The following is a 17451-nucleotide window of genomic DNA, read 5'->3' as shown; positions in this document are numbered from 1 at the left end:
TGCTGGATGAGCACACGAGCGCCTCACGATTAAACGACACCAGTTCTCGAGCAAACGGGATACACGTTGACATGCCTGATGACAATGTGCAGCAACACCTATGTGCAGAAAGCATCGATTACCACCCTGCCCACAAACCTACCAGCAAGATTACACTGGGTAAGGTACACCCTGTCGATGGGACAGCAGGGAAGGACAACCCCAAAAACTTTCTGTACAAGAACAAGGCTGCATGTACAAGACAGGAGAATAGAGGTAGAGAATCCCCTCTGTCCATCCCATGGTTGACAAGAAGCTTGAGCCCGGAGACAAAATAGCAACACTGCAGTTTAAGGCAAGCAGCATCTGCCTCAAAAGGCTGAATTTGGATGGAATAGTCCTGTGTGTCTCAGTGCTGTGAACGTCTGTGGGATGCAGTTGGTTTTGGTTGTGGGTTTTTTTTTTTTTTTTTTTGAGGGCAGAAAGAACATAACCTCCCATAAATACACTCTAGGTAGTAGCAGGTTTCACTAAGTTTCAGATTGGTACATCAGTTACAACAGAAATCTCCTCTCCCTCCACCCTGCCATTTCTTGCCCCTCCCCCAATCTACAGCCGGCCAGCAGTACTGCACTTGGAGCCTGGAAAACAAACGGGCAGCTGCCTCTAGAGGCAATTGTGAGGAGACTAAAGATCAACTTGCAGCTGGCACTTCCAACCCCCACCTCTCCTTAATACTTCAGTCCACTTGCTGCCAGACAAGGATCATGAGTCAGCTCCCAAACACATTCGCCTGGAACAATGGCTACAGCTCTCTGCTGCAGCTATACGGCTACGCTGGCTCCAAGGGACACACCACGGCTATGACAACAAAAGGGCTGATTTTAACCTACAGCAGCCCAACACCAGAACAGAACGATATAATATGCAGGCAATAAGAATACTACACTGACCCCGTGAGATTAGTAACGAGAATTTTGACGTGAAACAGGCATTAAGTCAGGGCTGTAAAGGAAATCTGCAGGAGGAGCAAATAGAAGTGGTTTGGGGATGCAAGGTAAAGCAGATGGCCTTTGCATAAATCTTTTCAGCTACAAGGGGCAGTTTAATGCCACAGCACTGTGCGCTGAAGCACTAATTGGAGGGCAAAGGAGTCAGTTTAGCCTTTACAAACTAGCTTTATCACCAGTGCAGGAGCTGCTCCCTCATTTCTGAGTGGCCACCACTCAACTGAAGCTCCTAGGTTCCCAAAGGTGGAACTCTAGCACTCATCTCTTGAGGACATTTCAAGTCGACTCCCTAGAAAGAAAAAAAGCTTCCTTTTGTAAGGACGTTTCAGCTTACCAGCTTATGACACCAAACTCAAACTTTAACTTCTCTGACCCAAGTGCTGCGAGATGATAAAGAATTCCTAGAAGAGTTCAGAAAATGCATTGGCGATTTCTCAGAAGTAGATGTTAAGCCATGAACTGGTGGCGACTAGGGAGCACTTAAAGAACTACACACAGAGTAAAGGTGGGCAAGTCTATGCCCATGGAAAGCATAGCCCCAGAGCATGCCTTACCTGCAGACAGTCCACTGATACCCCCAAAGAGATGTTGCTGAAAGAGCTACAGTGCACTTAACATGCTAGGAAACTTAAGTGGGTGCTACGTTTAACATTTTTATTTCTAGCTGAGAAACAGGCAAACCCAGGTGTCCTTTCTCACCTCACCAGAAATTGTGTTCCTTACAGTTGAGTATTGTCAAATACTTTGAAGTCTCAAACCCAAAATACTCTCATGTCTTGAGCCACATTGCCCTACAAGTCAGAAGAGAAGCTGGAAACAGAAATAAGACCACATCACAGCACGTTCGAAGGGAGACACACCAATTACAGATAAGTCTGCTTTTCCTTCTGCAGGTCCCTGACAGGTGTGTTTTGTGGGACTGTGCAACAGGAATGAGAAGGTGCTACTGTTACGCAGCGCATCGATTTGACCATCAAAAGAAACGTGAATAACGTATATGCTCAGTATAAAAAGATAGCAGACTATATACATATGTATCTTTTAAATTATTTTATTTTGTGTAAGCTAAAAGGAAATTTACACACTTAAATCTCAAAAGACCTTGGGCATGCACATTGACCTTTTTAGAGGTTCTTCTACATAGCTCTCTTTTTTCCATAGGAATTTCCCCAGACATTTACAACCCGTAGTTTTTTACTGTATATACAGCCTAAAACCATAGCAATCTATGATTATGTCATTTTACACTGTGCAAAAAAATCAAACAGGAATAGTGGTACAACAGAGCTTAAAAAAAATCTTAAACAGGTAAATTTCATTGTAAGACATTCATATAGTTTTGGTCCTTCTTTTCCAAATCAAACTGATTAAAAGCAGACAATCTTCTAATGACACACCCCCCCAAAAGAAAAATCAAGTGTTTAGACAGTGATCCATAACTGGAACAAGTAGTTACTGACAGCATACCTTTCAAAAGGCTATATAGTGACAGAACCATACTATTCAAGTTTAAGAACATAAAATTTGATAAGCCAACCAAACAGGGGAGGGGATGGAGGAGAAAAGGAAAAACCCCCACATCTCAAGCTTGCTAAAACACAAAAGAAATTACTGGCTTTTAAAGAAACAACAATAACTGAAAACCCGCAAAGGGACAATGTAACCTCTTGGGGTTTTGCCAGCAACACATATTTTAATATATGCAGGAAAGAAAAAGATGCTCAATGCAATCTGAAAAAATTTAAGGGGGACTTCACAGATCGTGAAGATTGAAGTTTTCATTATGGGTTTCTAGGATTTTCTTTTTTTTTTTTAAACTTTTTAAAGTTTTGTAAGAAGGACACCACCAGTGTATTTCACAAAGACATAAATGTATACACCCCAGCACAACAAAAAGAATAGATCTTCAAAAAGATTTACCCCCAATTATTTACATTTTTCTCTAATATAAATTTAGGATTCCAGTATGTAAATAAATATACATTACTATGTATACCTTTCTAGTGCTGCTTACCAACAAATCATCTGAACTTTATTTTTTTAATTAAAGCAAGATTGCTTTTTACGACCCACAGAGGGAAGGAAAAAAAATAAAATCAATAGAATATGTCCAATTCACATCACTTTAGTCTACCTTTTCTTGGCAGCTTGTTGAAGGTGTTAATGTGGCTGGGAACATCAACACCTTGGCATGCATGAAAGTTAAGTCAGGAAGGCTAGAAATCACCTTGGCAGCCTCTTCACTAAGATGTTCTTCCTTTTTAGGCTTCCTGTTGAGAAGAAAAGAACAAAGTGCATTAATCTAGTACCTTATACCCCTTGGATCACTGAAAGAACCACTGATTGAAGCAATGTTCTGCAGTTTGTCTCCCATTGACAGGCACTTCTGTAAGCTACTTGAAGGTAGTCTGATGTTATAATACCTACCTGCCTACCAACAAAATGTTAACATAGGAAGTCAGCAAAATGTTCCTGAATATTGTTACAATAAGGAGGAAAAAAAGATTTCCTATTCATATGTTAATTTTAAATATATTTATCTTTTTTGTTAGATTCCAGCACGTCATTCTGGGACTACTCACTTGAAGCAACCATGCCCATATTCTAGGGATAAGACAATAGGAGGATTAGTTCTAAACTACCCAAATCCAGTATACCAATTCAAAATAAAATGGAAAAAAAATAATATTGAAAGGACACTAAGAAATGCCTAATTTACTTCCTAATACTTTTGAAAGAAAAGAAGGTACTGATGCTGTGTTTCCAACAGGAACATACTCGGATTAGACATCATACCGCTCTACATCGTAACCCACAAACCCTTCTCCCCCCCAGGGTTCCGGAGCAGCAGCAAAAGGCGCTCACAACTTGGAGCTGATCGCTTTGAAGTGCAGTAGTAAGCGTACGGATCCATACAGCAGTTTGGGAATCACTAGAGTTTACTTTGCCTTTTGCATTATTCAAACAATTACTGAGTGCAAATAGAGAGAGGGGCCTGAATCCCACGTCTTCACATTTTCTCCCTAAAACAAAGCTTGGCCCAGCCTGCTACAGAAGAACATGCTTTACAGGTGTCTGGGTTATCTGTGAAGATGCTGCCTATCACTCTCTTCTCCATCGAAAATTATTCCAGTTCCAAGAAAGGCACCTGCTACACCCTGTAACGACATCAGAAATTCTAAATAAGCTGCCCCACCTCTGGAGCAAAAAGCTGAGACAAAAGACCTGAACCAAACAAACTGCCTTTCCCTAGAACACTTCAGAAATCTTCTTTCTCTATCTTGCCTTAGCCATTAAGTTTAAACTGACCCCAGGAGAGGGCGATCACCACTCTGATCACGAAGCAGTGTGTACTTTTATTTTCTTTTGTCAGCAGCCATCAGGATTGTTTCCTGAACTGCTCAGAGATCAGAGGAAATCAAGATGCTACACGTTTGCTTCAGCAGCAGCCTCAGAATGCCTTAGCTAGGAGGAGAAAAGAGATCCAAGTCAAACTCATCCTTGACATCACTGATCATTGTGTTGACACTGTACTATCACTTCTGTTTGCTACTTGAGATCTCCACTTGATGAAAGATCTCTAGATGAGGCCGCCTAGATACTAAATCCAAATTTCCCTCACCAGAATAGCAGTATTTTCTTTTCTCTGCTGCAGTGGAATTTCATGAGCCACTGACTAGGCAGATTACCAAATTCTGGAGGATAAACAAAGCTATGTGCTGGTTTTACTGAAGGAAGAAGCAGAGAGCCAGTACATGCTTTCTCCAACAACTTCAGTCACCTCCGTTTGCGCTGGAAGGACTATCTCTGAGCTGTTGAAATGTGGTTGTCACCCACCACTGCGTTATCAGTATCTGGTGCCACTATTAGTAATCACTTACCACAAGCCTCTTAAAGGTACAAACTCCTGGTGATCAAGGACTTACAGCTAACAAAGGAGCGTTTGACAGGACGCTGAAGGAAGAGGGCTGACTCAGATCTGCATTAAAAGGAGTTCCTGTAATTGTTAATCAGGCACCCAGATGGAGCTCACACACTCCTTGCTATTTATATGCCTCTTCCTCCTCTGCTCAACTGTGGCATGCTAAGAAAGGCACTGATGGGTCCCAGAGGCAGCGCTGTGCTTTATTTGGTGATCATGCAGAGGACCTTTATCACAGGACGGTGCTATTGCTCTTGCTGTACTACCTGGTCTCCACAACATCACTGTGGAAGAAGCACACCAGCAAGCACAGCGAGATGTGAGTCTCGCCGATCGCTGAACGCTTCCCTCCTGGCTGGAGGCCCTGTGCAATAATTTAGCTACTTAATGAGCTCGGTAAAAAGCGGCTATAAAAGAAGGACAACCTAATGCACAGAGCAAATGCTATTTAACTATGACCAAGTTACATCTATAGACACAACCACATGGTAATAAGGCTCAAAACCTTGATTTAAATCATCTCTGTGCAGAGAGGGATGAGATGGTCTCAATGGAGAGGGGCAAGTTCCTCCAGAAGACAATAAAACTGGACACTGCAGATATCCTTTCTGGGTAACAGCACATTTAGTAGCCAGTATCACCAGGGCAAACCCTACAGAATTACTCACTAACTCTTATGAAAGATAAAGTAGCATCATCACTGCAGACTGTTTTTAACCTTAAAATTTACCTACTGGTAAATTTAAACTGCCTAACACTCCACATCAGGTGTGGTAATTCCTGTCACCACTTTTGTTCCCACTGTCAAGAAGCTCTTTTGCTAAACCCTGGGGGAGGTGGGGGGAGAGTATTGCAGAGCTACTTACACACTTAATTTCTGGCTACCCTGGCTTACAGAACAGCCACCTGAGAAAGTGGATTGTCAGTGGCAGCTCTACTAACCCTGTCTGCTTGGGAAATAGATCTTTTCCTAACTAAACACTGAAAGACCCAGCGAGGCTCAAAAGAGGGTCTCTGTCTATTCAGGTATCAAAGTTACCTTTTGTAGAGCACTTTGCCCCCACCCATCTCTTCTCATACGCTGGGTAACAGCTGCTCCCAGGACAGAGGGGATGCCCTTACCAAAACCAACAACAGCAAGTCCTTCTACCTGTTGGTATGAGGGTTCCTTTTTAAAAACATGTTAAGACTAAGCTGCAAGAAAATTAGCCAGACCCATGGACATGAAAGTTGTTGGAAGAAAATTTAGCAAGAAATAGGGAATGCTTTGCTGATGTGTCACTCACACCTCACTGTTCCGTTCTGCATTCCAACCTCTTCCTGCAATGTTCAGTCTTTCATGATTTGGGTTGTCTCGTGTTTGCAAAAGTATTTCTAGTTTAAAAGTGTGTTTGGGCCATTCCTTGGAAAGGCATCAGCGCTCTGCTTTCCTTCAAAAAGGCAGCAGATAAACTTTTGATCTCTGCCAATTCTGTGGAAGTGGGCAAGGCCGCAGAGTCTCTCTCAGAGGAATGCTGCACTGGATCCCTGACCTTCAACACTTACTGCTGCCACCAAGCCTTGAGGCTCAAGTTGGGGGCAGGGGGGATGTTTCTCCTCCTCTCCCAACTTTTTCCTTCTGAGAAACTGACTTTCCAGCATCAAGAGATCAGTTTGTCAACAAAAAAATGGGGGTATTTCAGACAAAAGCAACTTCACACACGGAATTTCCACGCTAAACTTTACCCTGAAGATCAGAAGAGTTACAGATGTGGGACAGCCTTAGCACAGCTGATGTTGCCATCAAAGTGGTGTTAAGCCACTGGCCACATCTCCCCTGATCAGTTATCACCAGTGTCCCTTTCCAAGCTGATATGACATGAATGTCATCCTTCTCGAGCTGGCTGTACCCAGCCACTCCTATTATAAAAAATTCTAAAAAATTCAAGAGAAAACCACTTTTAATAGAAAAAGTGACCATACTGCAACATACCAGGCATACTTCTGAGATAAGAGCTTCTTCTATCTCAAGGTTTCTAGTTTGAAAAACATCGTATAGAGTGCTTTTCTTTCAGAAAACATGAAATCAGAAAAGAGAAAACAACACTTGCAATTTAAAAATTCAGAGTTGACAAAAAAATTACAAAATGTACAGCTAAACCAGCTAATCCCTGTGTGTGTCTGAACTGAACTGCCAAGTCTCAGGTCCCCAGCCTCTCTACCACACAGATCTAGAACCTCTTCCTATCCATAAGCAATGCTCACAAAAACAGGGAAAGAACTTTGACATCTGAATAAAAAAATTTAAAAGAGCAAGAAGTAGGTACAAATGCATGAATGGAGATAAAATAATTAACAATACATTTGGAGTTTCTAAGTCCTGCTGTGAATGCATCATTGCTTTTAAATTTAGACTTAAATATATTTGGACATAGACTACATCACAAAAAATACTTCAACCATTTCAACTATGTTTTCTAATTAGTGAAAGTCAAACTTTCCCACTAATGGATGTTCAGAAAGAGTATATGAACTGCACGGATACAAAAATAGGCAATCCGAAAGCAGACGCAGAAATCAGCACTGAAGTGTGGAGTTCCCTCTGCCGGTTCTCCCTTGAAATTTCATGGCTTGTTGGTCCCTTTTTTTTTTTCCAGTCAGTGCTGACTTTGAATTGTTTTCACTTGCAAGATAGCAGCAGGAAAACTAGCAAGACAGCTTTCACAGTGAAAAAGTGTGTTTCGGAAGAGCTCTTGAGAACTACAGGTTTAGTCATGTAAAGACAGCCAGCTATGTCCAGTTTCAAAACACTATCTTTGCTGCAACTATTCAACTGTGCCTCCTCTCCAAGCACCGTGCTGCATGGAAACCCATCTATCTACTTTTAGAGGGCTGAATAAACCCTAAAGTTCACTCCTGAGTGTGGTTATGTCATCTGCTAGTTGAAAAGCAACTAATATTTGTTGTATGTTGAGGCTTCCCCAACAATAGAAACATTTTTATTTGGTAAACATCACTCAGCGATTCTTTAATGGGTACAGACACTAATTACATGTTAAGACAGTCCAGGATCCTACTGCTAAGATACATGTTCAAACAATAAATCCAAGGAATACAGGCTTAGAAGTGGAGAGACTATTCTGACCCATTCAACAGGCCAGACTTCAAGGACTTCTGACAGACACCTAAAGCCTTTATATAGCTTTTACTGATAAAAAAAGTACCGAAGAACTTCACATGTGATCCATGTTGCAGAGAAGACATCATAAACCAACTACAAGCTTGTACCTTAACTTCCAACAGCAAAATTAATCTGATGTTTTGTCACTGACATTTTGATAGGTGCTAGGAATATATGGGAGAAGGGACAAACATTGTCACAATTGTTAGTCAGTTTTATGTTACTTGGGGAATGTTATGTATCTATAAATTACACAGTGGACTGAGGAGAGTCACTGAACTGCATGGTTCAGTGTACCCTTCCAGTTTTATGAATAAGCTCTGTTCTTCAGGAAGTTGCTCCCTCCAGTTCAGTCTTTAGCTCTAGCTTTTCAACTTGCATCCTGGTGATCATCTTTCAGCTCATGAACTGTTTTCCATCTTGTTTTAGAGTTCCATGATAATTTGATATATGAGTTACAGTACTATGAATTTCTTATTTAATTATGAAATTGAAAAGTCTTCGGATAATTCAAGAACTTCTGACCTACAACAGTACACATTCACTCCTTTCATTTCATGCCACCCTTTGAAAAAGAATTTTAAAAAAAGCACAAAGAATATTTACCTTGTGGACGTGCTTGCCTTCTCCACTGTGGACATGAGTCTTGCAAATGCATCAGTCACTCTGTTGCTTGCATTAGAAGTTTCCAGTTTTGAGGTTGTCAATTCATACAACTCAGGATCCACACCTTACAGTATAAAATGATAATCAGTGATGGTTGGAGGCAAGTATAGCCATCATTAGCCACAGACCAACTTGCTAGAGACTATTTTCTGTAAACATCTGAATCATTTATAATTTCAAGATACGTGAAAAGAACATGACAAAACACGTCTGTGTTTCTGAAACATTGTCCTCTCCCCTCCCTTTTTCAGTAGCTTTTATTACTGTACTACAAAACACACACACGTTGGATCAAGTCTGGCATACAAGGTCTCAGTCTAGGACTAAACAAAACAAATTTGATTTACTTTTTTTAGAGTGAAACACCCATAAAAACGTCAGCTGAGTCAAAATGGATTGCTTCAGTTACTTCAACTCAACTGTGCATTAAGAGCGCTGCACGTTAGCGGGGATGAACTCTTTAACAGGAGATTACACACACCACTGGTGTGCATTAGAGGCCACTTGGTATCTTGCATTTCACAAGAGGTTGTCTTAAAAATTTAAGTGAGGAAAAGAAGCTTTTGTGGTACATAAAAGTGGAATGGCATTCAAAACAAGTTACATACTAATATGCATAATGCCACCAAAACTTGCAGTCTGACATCACACATGCTGCAAGTGGATTTCAAATTTTAATTAGAGGTCATTCTGAAAACAATGCAAACAATTTCAACCTGCATCCAAAAAATTACAAATGTATGGGTGAAATGCTACTTGTTTAATACCAAGCATCACATCTCTGTAGAAAGTAACTCTACAGTTTTCAAATATTATAAAGGTTTTCTTAAAAAATTCTCCAAGAATTAGAGTTATAAAAATAAATCAGAAGGAAAGACTGTTAAAACACATTTTGTTGCTCAGAAGCAATTTGAACTGGTGATATTCCTCTAGTTACAGTTTCAGCTACTTTATGGTTCATGGGTTTAATCGACATGTTCATTTGTGCCATCCACAATTAAAAGTGTTTTATCAAAACGAACATCGAGCTTTTGTGCAGAAGCATCGTGGTTTAGACAACCCTGCACTGTAAACAAGTGTTACACCAGCACCAATACTTGATGGTCCCAGGCAGCTACCCCATATAAAACTAGGATTTATAAACTGATGTGCTGATGATTTTACCCAGTTTATTTCCCTGGATAAAGATACTTGTAGAAGTACTCCTGAAATACCAGGTGATTACTAAATTAGAAAAAAAAAAGCCTTTTCCACACAGTAATTACAGTGCTACATGAGCAGATGAGGAGGTTAATAATCCTCATGCCTGCTCTGCACAAACTCTCCCCAACTCAAGTGTCTCAACCATTCATCACTTCTGTGTACGTGATGTACGCTTTTCACTGTTAGGCAACTAAGCTGACCAGAAAGTAAAATTAAGAGAATCATCTGGTTAAGCTGCAGGAGCCGTGCTCTATTTAACATGGGTTGCTAAGAAATTAATTTGTTCTCCTTTCAACCTAGATTTTTAAAGTCTGGACTTCCAAAGTTAATTTCATCCAGTTTCCTGCAAAACATCAAAATACCGATTGTCCCGAGACCAGTATACCAAGACTTTAAGTATTGTCAGATGTTTACAGAACTTGGAAATAGGAAAGAGCCCAGCTATTCCCTTAAGATATTCACTTTCAAACAGGGAGAAGAGACTCGAAATAGACTTTGACTTGCAGAAGCCTGCGAAATCCCATTAAGGTACAACTCGTAAGACTAATTGAAACAAAGAGTCAGTCCTCTGACATGCAACTCTGCAACAAACATTAAATGCAACCTTGTAAGTTATATCATTCAGATATTCACATTTATGGTCCTGAATTAATTTTCATTGTAGCGCGATGTCGCTGCTCAATTTACCATTCTTTAGGCACCTCTTACTCAGCTACATTTACACTTAAGTATCAACATGAAAAATAATACACTATGGGAACATACTGGAAGTGAGTAATTCCCTGTTCATGACATAGAATGCAAATTTTAATAAAAAGTGATTTTGGCTACTGATGAAGACAGACTGAGAAGAACACAGCACAGATTCACAGTAAGTGAAATTAAGGTCTTCAGAGAAAGAACAAACTTCTATTACTGATAAAAGTTTCTTCTTTAAGCCAAAACACCTAACAATTTGTCTTTCAATTGTTTTAGTTATTGTTAAGAGTTGCATATTCTTCTTTTTATTCAAATGATCAGGGAATATTTAAGGAAAGCACTGCAAAACCTTAATGAGATATTGAAGGAAAGTTAGCCAACCAAACCCCACACAAAGCTCCTAAACACACACGCAGACACACGAGCTGCAAGCCAAGAAACAAATGACTTTCCCAGAAACAAGTCAGGAGGAAAGAAAAGCCAAAACAAAAAAGCACTATAGGGCATACCAGGGAAGGTGGTAATACCTGTAACTTGATGAAATGACAACAACAACATAAAAAAATGCAGTAAAAGGAGTATCCCTCCAGTAACCCCTTCAAGTGTGCCTGCCATCAGGGCTCAAGAAGGTACCCATTTGCACAAGCAGTACATCTACCAGGTACTGACGACTCCTCGTAGGTAAGACTTGCACACCCTTACAGAAGAATCTGTAAGACTCACGTATCTTGAGTTTGCTACTATCACTTCCATGACAAACCCACCACCTTTCATCTGATAACGACATTTCTCAAGGGCAGAACAAAAATACGTTTGGAATGAGATATCGTAAGGCTGCCTTCCATGAGCAGATGGCAAAACTAAAAAAACAGGGGTTTTTTTAAAAAAAAAACAAACTTAAGCACTTTTAAATGTGGGAAAACTCCAAGCCTCTTAAAAATTGTATTTAAAAAAAATTAAAGTCACTAAGAGGAAAAAACCCCACATTCTTCCTGTGAAGAAAGTGATTATCATGGCTTCAGGAACTGTACTGAAAGAATCTTTGACTTATCTACTTAACCTATGCACTGGGATAAATCCCAAAAATTTTGCCTTAAAATCCTGCAGAAATTAGTTTAAAGTGTAGGTTTTCACCAGCTCATGCAAAATATTCAATAGTGTCAAAACCACACCATAAATTCAGTTACTTTTGTGTAGATCCAGGCCGGGAAGTTGGTGCCCCTGCCTATGGCGGAGGGGGGTTGGAACTCTATGGTCCTTGGGGTCCCTTCCAACCCATGCCATTCTATGATTCTGTGATTATTCAACAGGGAGAGTGGTATTTTCATCTCCTTATACAGGAGTAAGTTCTGGATAAAGTGCTTTGGTTTTATAATTAACATTCATGAACTTCTGATGTCCCACAAACATGCAAATATCCTTATTTTCTATTATGAATATTGTTAAAACACTTTTTTCACTTTTTTAATTAGTATTAGCAGTTCACACAGAGAAAATTATACCACCTCCTGGTAGCAGAAAACACCAACCAGGCTTGTGATACATTAAGCACCATAACTTTATGTTCATACATAACTTCCAAGTAACACCATAATCCTGCAATTTGGAGACGCTCACTCAGAATAGAGAGCAAGCCTCATTTTTCAGGAGTTGCCACATCCACAGCATTTCTCCATTTTTTCTTACATGCTCAGAAAAGTTAACTTCCTAAAGGTCTCCTTTGAAACAAGTGTTTTAACATAACGTTTGCAAGAGCGTAAGAGCCATTCATTCCTTCAGCAGGCAACAAGTAGAGCTGACAGTACCTTTTAAATACTTGCACTCGATACAAAACATCAGAAAACAGAACAAAGATTAAAGGAAAAAGAAATGCAGTAGAAAGACATTTTAGAAAAGGCAACGTAAAATTTCTCCTTGTTTATAGGAAAGTCAAGTGATGTGCTCATGCTTTTAGTAAGTCGTTATAAATATTACAGTTGTGGTTTTAACACTCTGCTGACCTGGGATTGTGGTGGTGCTGCTAGAGCTACTGTCATCCACGGGCCCAAAGAAATCAAGGTTCAGAAGAGTGGAACCTCCACTAGCTTGAAATTCAGTGACCGTGTTGGTAGGCAGCCATATAGAAGGTAAGCCAAGGGAGGGGTTTATGTGTAAAAAGGGGTAAGACACACACTTGAACATGCAAGTTATAATTAGTACTCAGTACGCAATTTAAAAATTGACATGAAAACAATGCTTACAGTATTAGTTTGTACCTTCTAAAATGTTAACAACTTAATTCAGTGCACATTTCCTCATGTACAATGCAGCAAGGAAATCAACACTAGTAACTTTAAAATAGATATATTTATTTCAATCTAAAAATGAAAGAGAACCAGCACGACCCAGAGAGAAAGATGTGATCAGTTAAAGGGAAACAATATATAGGTCAATTGATAGTTAGAATACAGCAGGCTTTTTCTCCCCTCGCTGAAACTGAAAGCCATTCTTTCATTGGGAAGACTTAGCAGACCGCCAAAGAGCAAAGACTAAAAAAACCAAGATGCTGTAGAGTTTTGTTCGGCAGCTTTAAGCTATTAATTATTATTTTAAAGCAGTGTGAACACAGCATAACAAATGCCACTCCCATATCCAGTGGCTTACTGGTAAGTTATACTGTTCCCCTTTAGTACTAAAACAGAAATCAAACCAAGATACATTTTAAAGAAGTTTGTTAAAAAGAAAGCATGATGATTGACTGAAGTAATAAGACACCAGACAACAGCAAAAGGGTCCATCCAGGCTTTCCTTCAGCACCATGATATTGCTATCCAAACTCTTAACATCCCACATACTCTGAAACAACACTGTGAGGCAACACCAGTGCAGTAAGAGGTGCAGTTTGTTTCAGCCTGCTTTTGAACAACTTGTGTTTCAAGAATGAATTGCTTTTAGCAGGCTCCTCATAAAGGTATCTGTTTCTTTACAGGTTTCTAGTGTGTCAAACAAGTTCCGGAAACTTGTTGTACTTCCCTTGCAAACACTTGGATTTCTGAGATGGGAGGCAGTGGCACAACTCACTTTGCTATGAAAACAGACATAGGTGAGGGGTCTTATGTGGTAACTATACACATTTACAGATACAAATAAGTTTGCAGCTACCTCTTTAATTTATTAGCTGTAATTTGCACTTGAGTGTCAGCAAAAGTGATAACACACAAAGTCACATTTTTGAAATATAAAATTATCTGTAAGTCTGAAAACTTTCAGCTCAAGTGTATTATTTGCAAACAGTTTGTGGTTAAAATGTTGTGCTTTGAAGTAGCCACTATACACGAGTTTGTCATTCAAAGGATGTCTAAAGAGATAGTTTACTGGTGAAAAATACTTTTAAGTAGTAAAACTCATTAATGCTCATTTGTTCAGAGTCTCATTATAATTAGCAGTTATGTATATAATGAAGTGTTAATATTGCCACTGTGTCATTAGCTTATGACAGGAACCTAAAATATTACTCAACTTAGTGTTTTCCAGACTACATGGTACTTCACATAGGGGCACAGTTAATCAGAAAGAAAGCCTGAATTTCCAAAGTTAGGAGTAAGAAATAAATATTATATTTTTTATATATATATGTGTGTGTGTATATTTTAAAAAAATAATCAGCAGATAGATGTTTGTCTGAACTTTGTAGCTTTCTTATCTCTAGCTCTGGTGCTAGAGGCTCTACGGAGAGACGTACCATCTAAAGGGTTAGTAAGGCCACTGCTACTCCAGTCAAACTGGACAGGTGGTAGAGATTCCTAGAGTTGAAAAGTCAGAAATCAGATTTTATAGTCAGTTCAGGTTATAACAATGCAAAGCAGTTCAAACAACAGATTCTTTAGCAACTAAATACTAAAAAGACAACTAAACAAGCAAGCCCCAAATTTCAGGAGGTGTGTATTTTCACAATATGCACTAAAAATTCAAAGCAGATTTGTTGTACCGCAGGAAGTCTCAGTAAATTCTCAACAGTACAGATTACTTAACTTCTAACTCAAGTAGGATTTGCAAATTAACTAAAACATATGAATGGAATAAAAAAACCCCATAAGGCATAGTTGAACATTAAACTACTGTTACTTTCATGGAAGATGAGACATTTTGCATAAAGAGTTATGTATACACAATTATATGTTTATTAGTGAAAGCTGCCTGTACATCCATGCTTTGTCCTGACTATATATAAAATCAGTTATTTACCATCAAATACCCCATAATTCTTTCAGTTTGTTTTGCTTCCAAGAGAAATAATCCCTATATGTGAGGGAGGAAACTATCAACACCCTCTCAACTCCACCCCCTTTACAAACAAAAATAAATCCTGTGACTTCTTGTCCTGTAAGAATTAACCCACTGGTAACAACACTTAAACAAGAGGAGTGTGGAAACATTGACTCCTCCTGAAGGGAGTGCATCCTTGCCTCTTCCTTCCCTCTTGCTAAGTCTTTTGAGCACACACAGGTAACCAAGGAAGCAGCAGGGACCATGCTTTACAGGGCAAATGTGTTTGGGTGCAGTGTAACTTGCAACTGCTGCCCTCCTGCATTCTCAGGACAAAACCCACAGGACAGTATCAGACAGTGTCTGAAATAAGATGATCTTTCTATTTCTGAGTGTTACATTTCTGCTCTCTCCCCAGTGAGGATCAACTACCAAGAAGTCCTGGGGAAGGATGTGCCTTTAACTTCTAACAGGACAATCAGACTTTGGGAAAAGAAAAACAAGTGGAAGTACTCTACAGCATTATTCAAAATGCATTTGTCTCCTCCAGTGGCAGAGACGTAACTTCTCTTTGCTTTTGTAGAAAGTCAGAGTTGGAATTTATTATTTTTTTAAAAAAAACTTTTAAAACTTTCTAATATCCAACAGTAACAAACATATGCAGATTCACAAATCAAGACTGTAGCAATGTGAGCTAGCTTTATGCAACTAAGCTAACAGTTGGAGGTTTTTTGCCAGGTGATAGATGTTTATAGAAAGAAAAATGAAGGGAGCTGGAGATTTCTGTGTTTACTCATAGTAAGTGCCTTGCCTAGAAAAATCTTTCCCACCTAATGACTTGGAAATATTTTCAGTACTGAGCACAACTAGGACAGTACTCTCCATGGAGCTTAAGGAGCTGATGCCACACTTTTTACTTTACATTGGTAATGAAATTACTGGTGTTGAAATGATTTGCATGGAAACACAGCGTTAGCAGTCTGGAAGCTACACCTGATGAAGTAACAATGATCACTATCATCAGTAGCTTGTTTAAAAAGTCACACCTAAAAGATGTTAATGTTAAAAGGAGTTTGAATTTTAAAAAAATAATTTAAAAAAGCAGTTGATTATGATAATATAGTGGCTTTCTGCCCTGAGGAAAATGAACTCAAATTGAAACAAAGTAGCTTCCTACTAACTCTCACTTACTGAGGAAAACACCCACTACAGTTTGTGTCAAAAGACTGAGTCAGGACTAATGAGTGTGACAGAACTGTATAGGAAAGGTAGTACCAATGGCTGGCTGAGATTTTCCCACTAATGAGGACTAGATTCTCAAGTTTGCCACAGAGAGGATAAAGGATGTGATGTATTCTCCCTAAGATGGGGCGTGGGGGGGGGGAAGAATCTGACTCCCAACCAGTAAGAGTATACTACGGATATTGGCCTACTCTGCAGAATGAGACCTTTCTGCTGAATTCTACCGCTTGCAAAAGAAGTGGGGTGGCAAGTAAAGCAGACCCCATCTCTACAGGGCACTGGCAAGCCCAGGTCTACACAACTGCAAGCAAACTGAAAAAAAAAAGGCAGAGGCAAAAGCCAATTCAAACAGAAAGCAAAAGTTTTGTTTCTAGCAGCCTCAGCCCTGTGATAAGCAAGCACACCAGGGCACCCAAACACAGCACTGACACCTCAGACAGTGAGAACATGCCCAGCAAACGGGAATACAATGTTTTGTCTTTCAGAGATCAGCAGGTTGCTAGACTAGGGCATTTACAGCCACTATTTTAATAACATGCTTTCAGGAAAATCCCAAAGAATCCCGAGAACCGGAGCAAACTGCTCTTGCTCCTCCTTCCATCTCCGATTACAGGACACAGTAAGAAAATGAAGCAGCACACTCGGCTGTCAGAGCACGACTCTGAGCGGTAAGGAAGTGAGAAACACGAAACTAAGATGCCTGCTGGTTTTACTGCATCATGTTTCACTTTTATCAAAGTGAGAGATGCTTTCACACAGTAATTTTAGAATGGTATTACATAAGAGCTTTTATAATCCAGAGGAGTAAAATGTAAATGTTTGTCTCTGTGCCAATAATTACCCAAAGAAAATTAAACAAAGAAAGAAAAAAGTATTTTGCTGTCTTAAAGCTGGGGGGAAAATAGAAGGGCTTGCAATACAAATACAGTGTAAATATTTGGAGGGATCCCACAAATAAGCATCAAAAACATTTCAGAAATAGGTTTACAGTGAAGTAATTAATACATTTTATTGTGTGCATTCAATGGCAACATTACAACAGTACTGAATATGCTTTCTCCCAGACAGCACCTTTAAAAGGCTCTTACATCTGACAGATTAGCAAGTTCTGTAGTATCTCTTACCTGCAAATCTTTCTTTTACTCTGTCAAAGCTACATATCTTCTTGGATCTTTCTTCTATGTATAACTGGAGAGCAGTTCCATAATTGAACCATTGGCTGGTGGCCAATAATATGGTCATTTGCATCTGTCATTGTTAGAAGTCCTGATGGTCCCTTATGTAATTAAATGTGTTTTTAAAGACTGTCACCCCGTGGGGTTTAA

General features: G+C 39.5%; 1 protein-coding gene across 1 annotated transcript in view; it reads right to left on the bottom strand.

Moving 5' to 3' along the window:
- Positions 1-2030: 2030 nt before the first annotated feature.
- AFTPH (aftiphilin) overlaps positions 2031-17451 on the bottom strand; it is a 46686-nt gene continuing 31265 nt past the window's right edge. The window contains exons 7-9 of the mRNA XM_084262529.1: positions 14361-14421; positions 8678-8801; positions 2031-3259 (exon numbers count right to left, since the gene is read on the bottom strand). Coding sequence (XP_084118655.1) covers positions 3115-3259; positions 8678-8801; positions 14361-14421 — 330 coding nt within the window. The 3' untranslated portion in view covers positions 2031-3114. The remainder of the gene's footprint in view (positions 3260-8677; positions 8802-14360; positions 14422-17451) is intronic.

This window comes from Gallinula chloropus, assembly GCF_964237585.1.
Source record: "Gallinula chloropus genome assembly, chromosome: 3".
NCBI classification, from domain to species: domain Eukaryota; kingdom Metazoa; phylum Chordata; class Aves; order Gruiformes; family Rallidae; genus Gallinula; species Gallinula chloropus.
The sequence above is the reverse complement of the archived record's forward strand: the minus strand, read 5'-3'. Positions and strand labels throughout refer to the sequence as shown.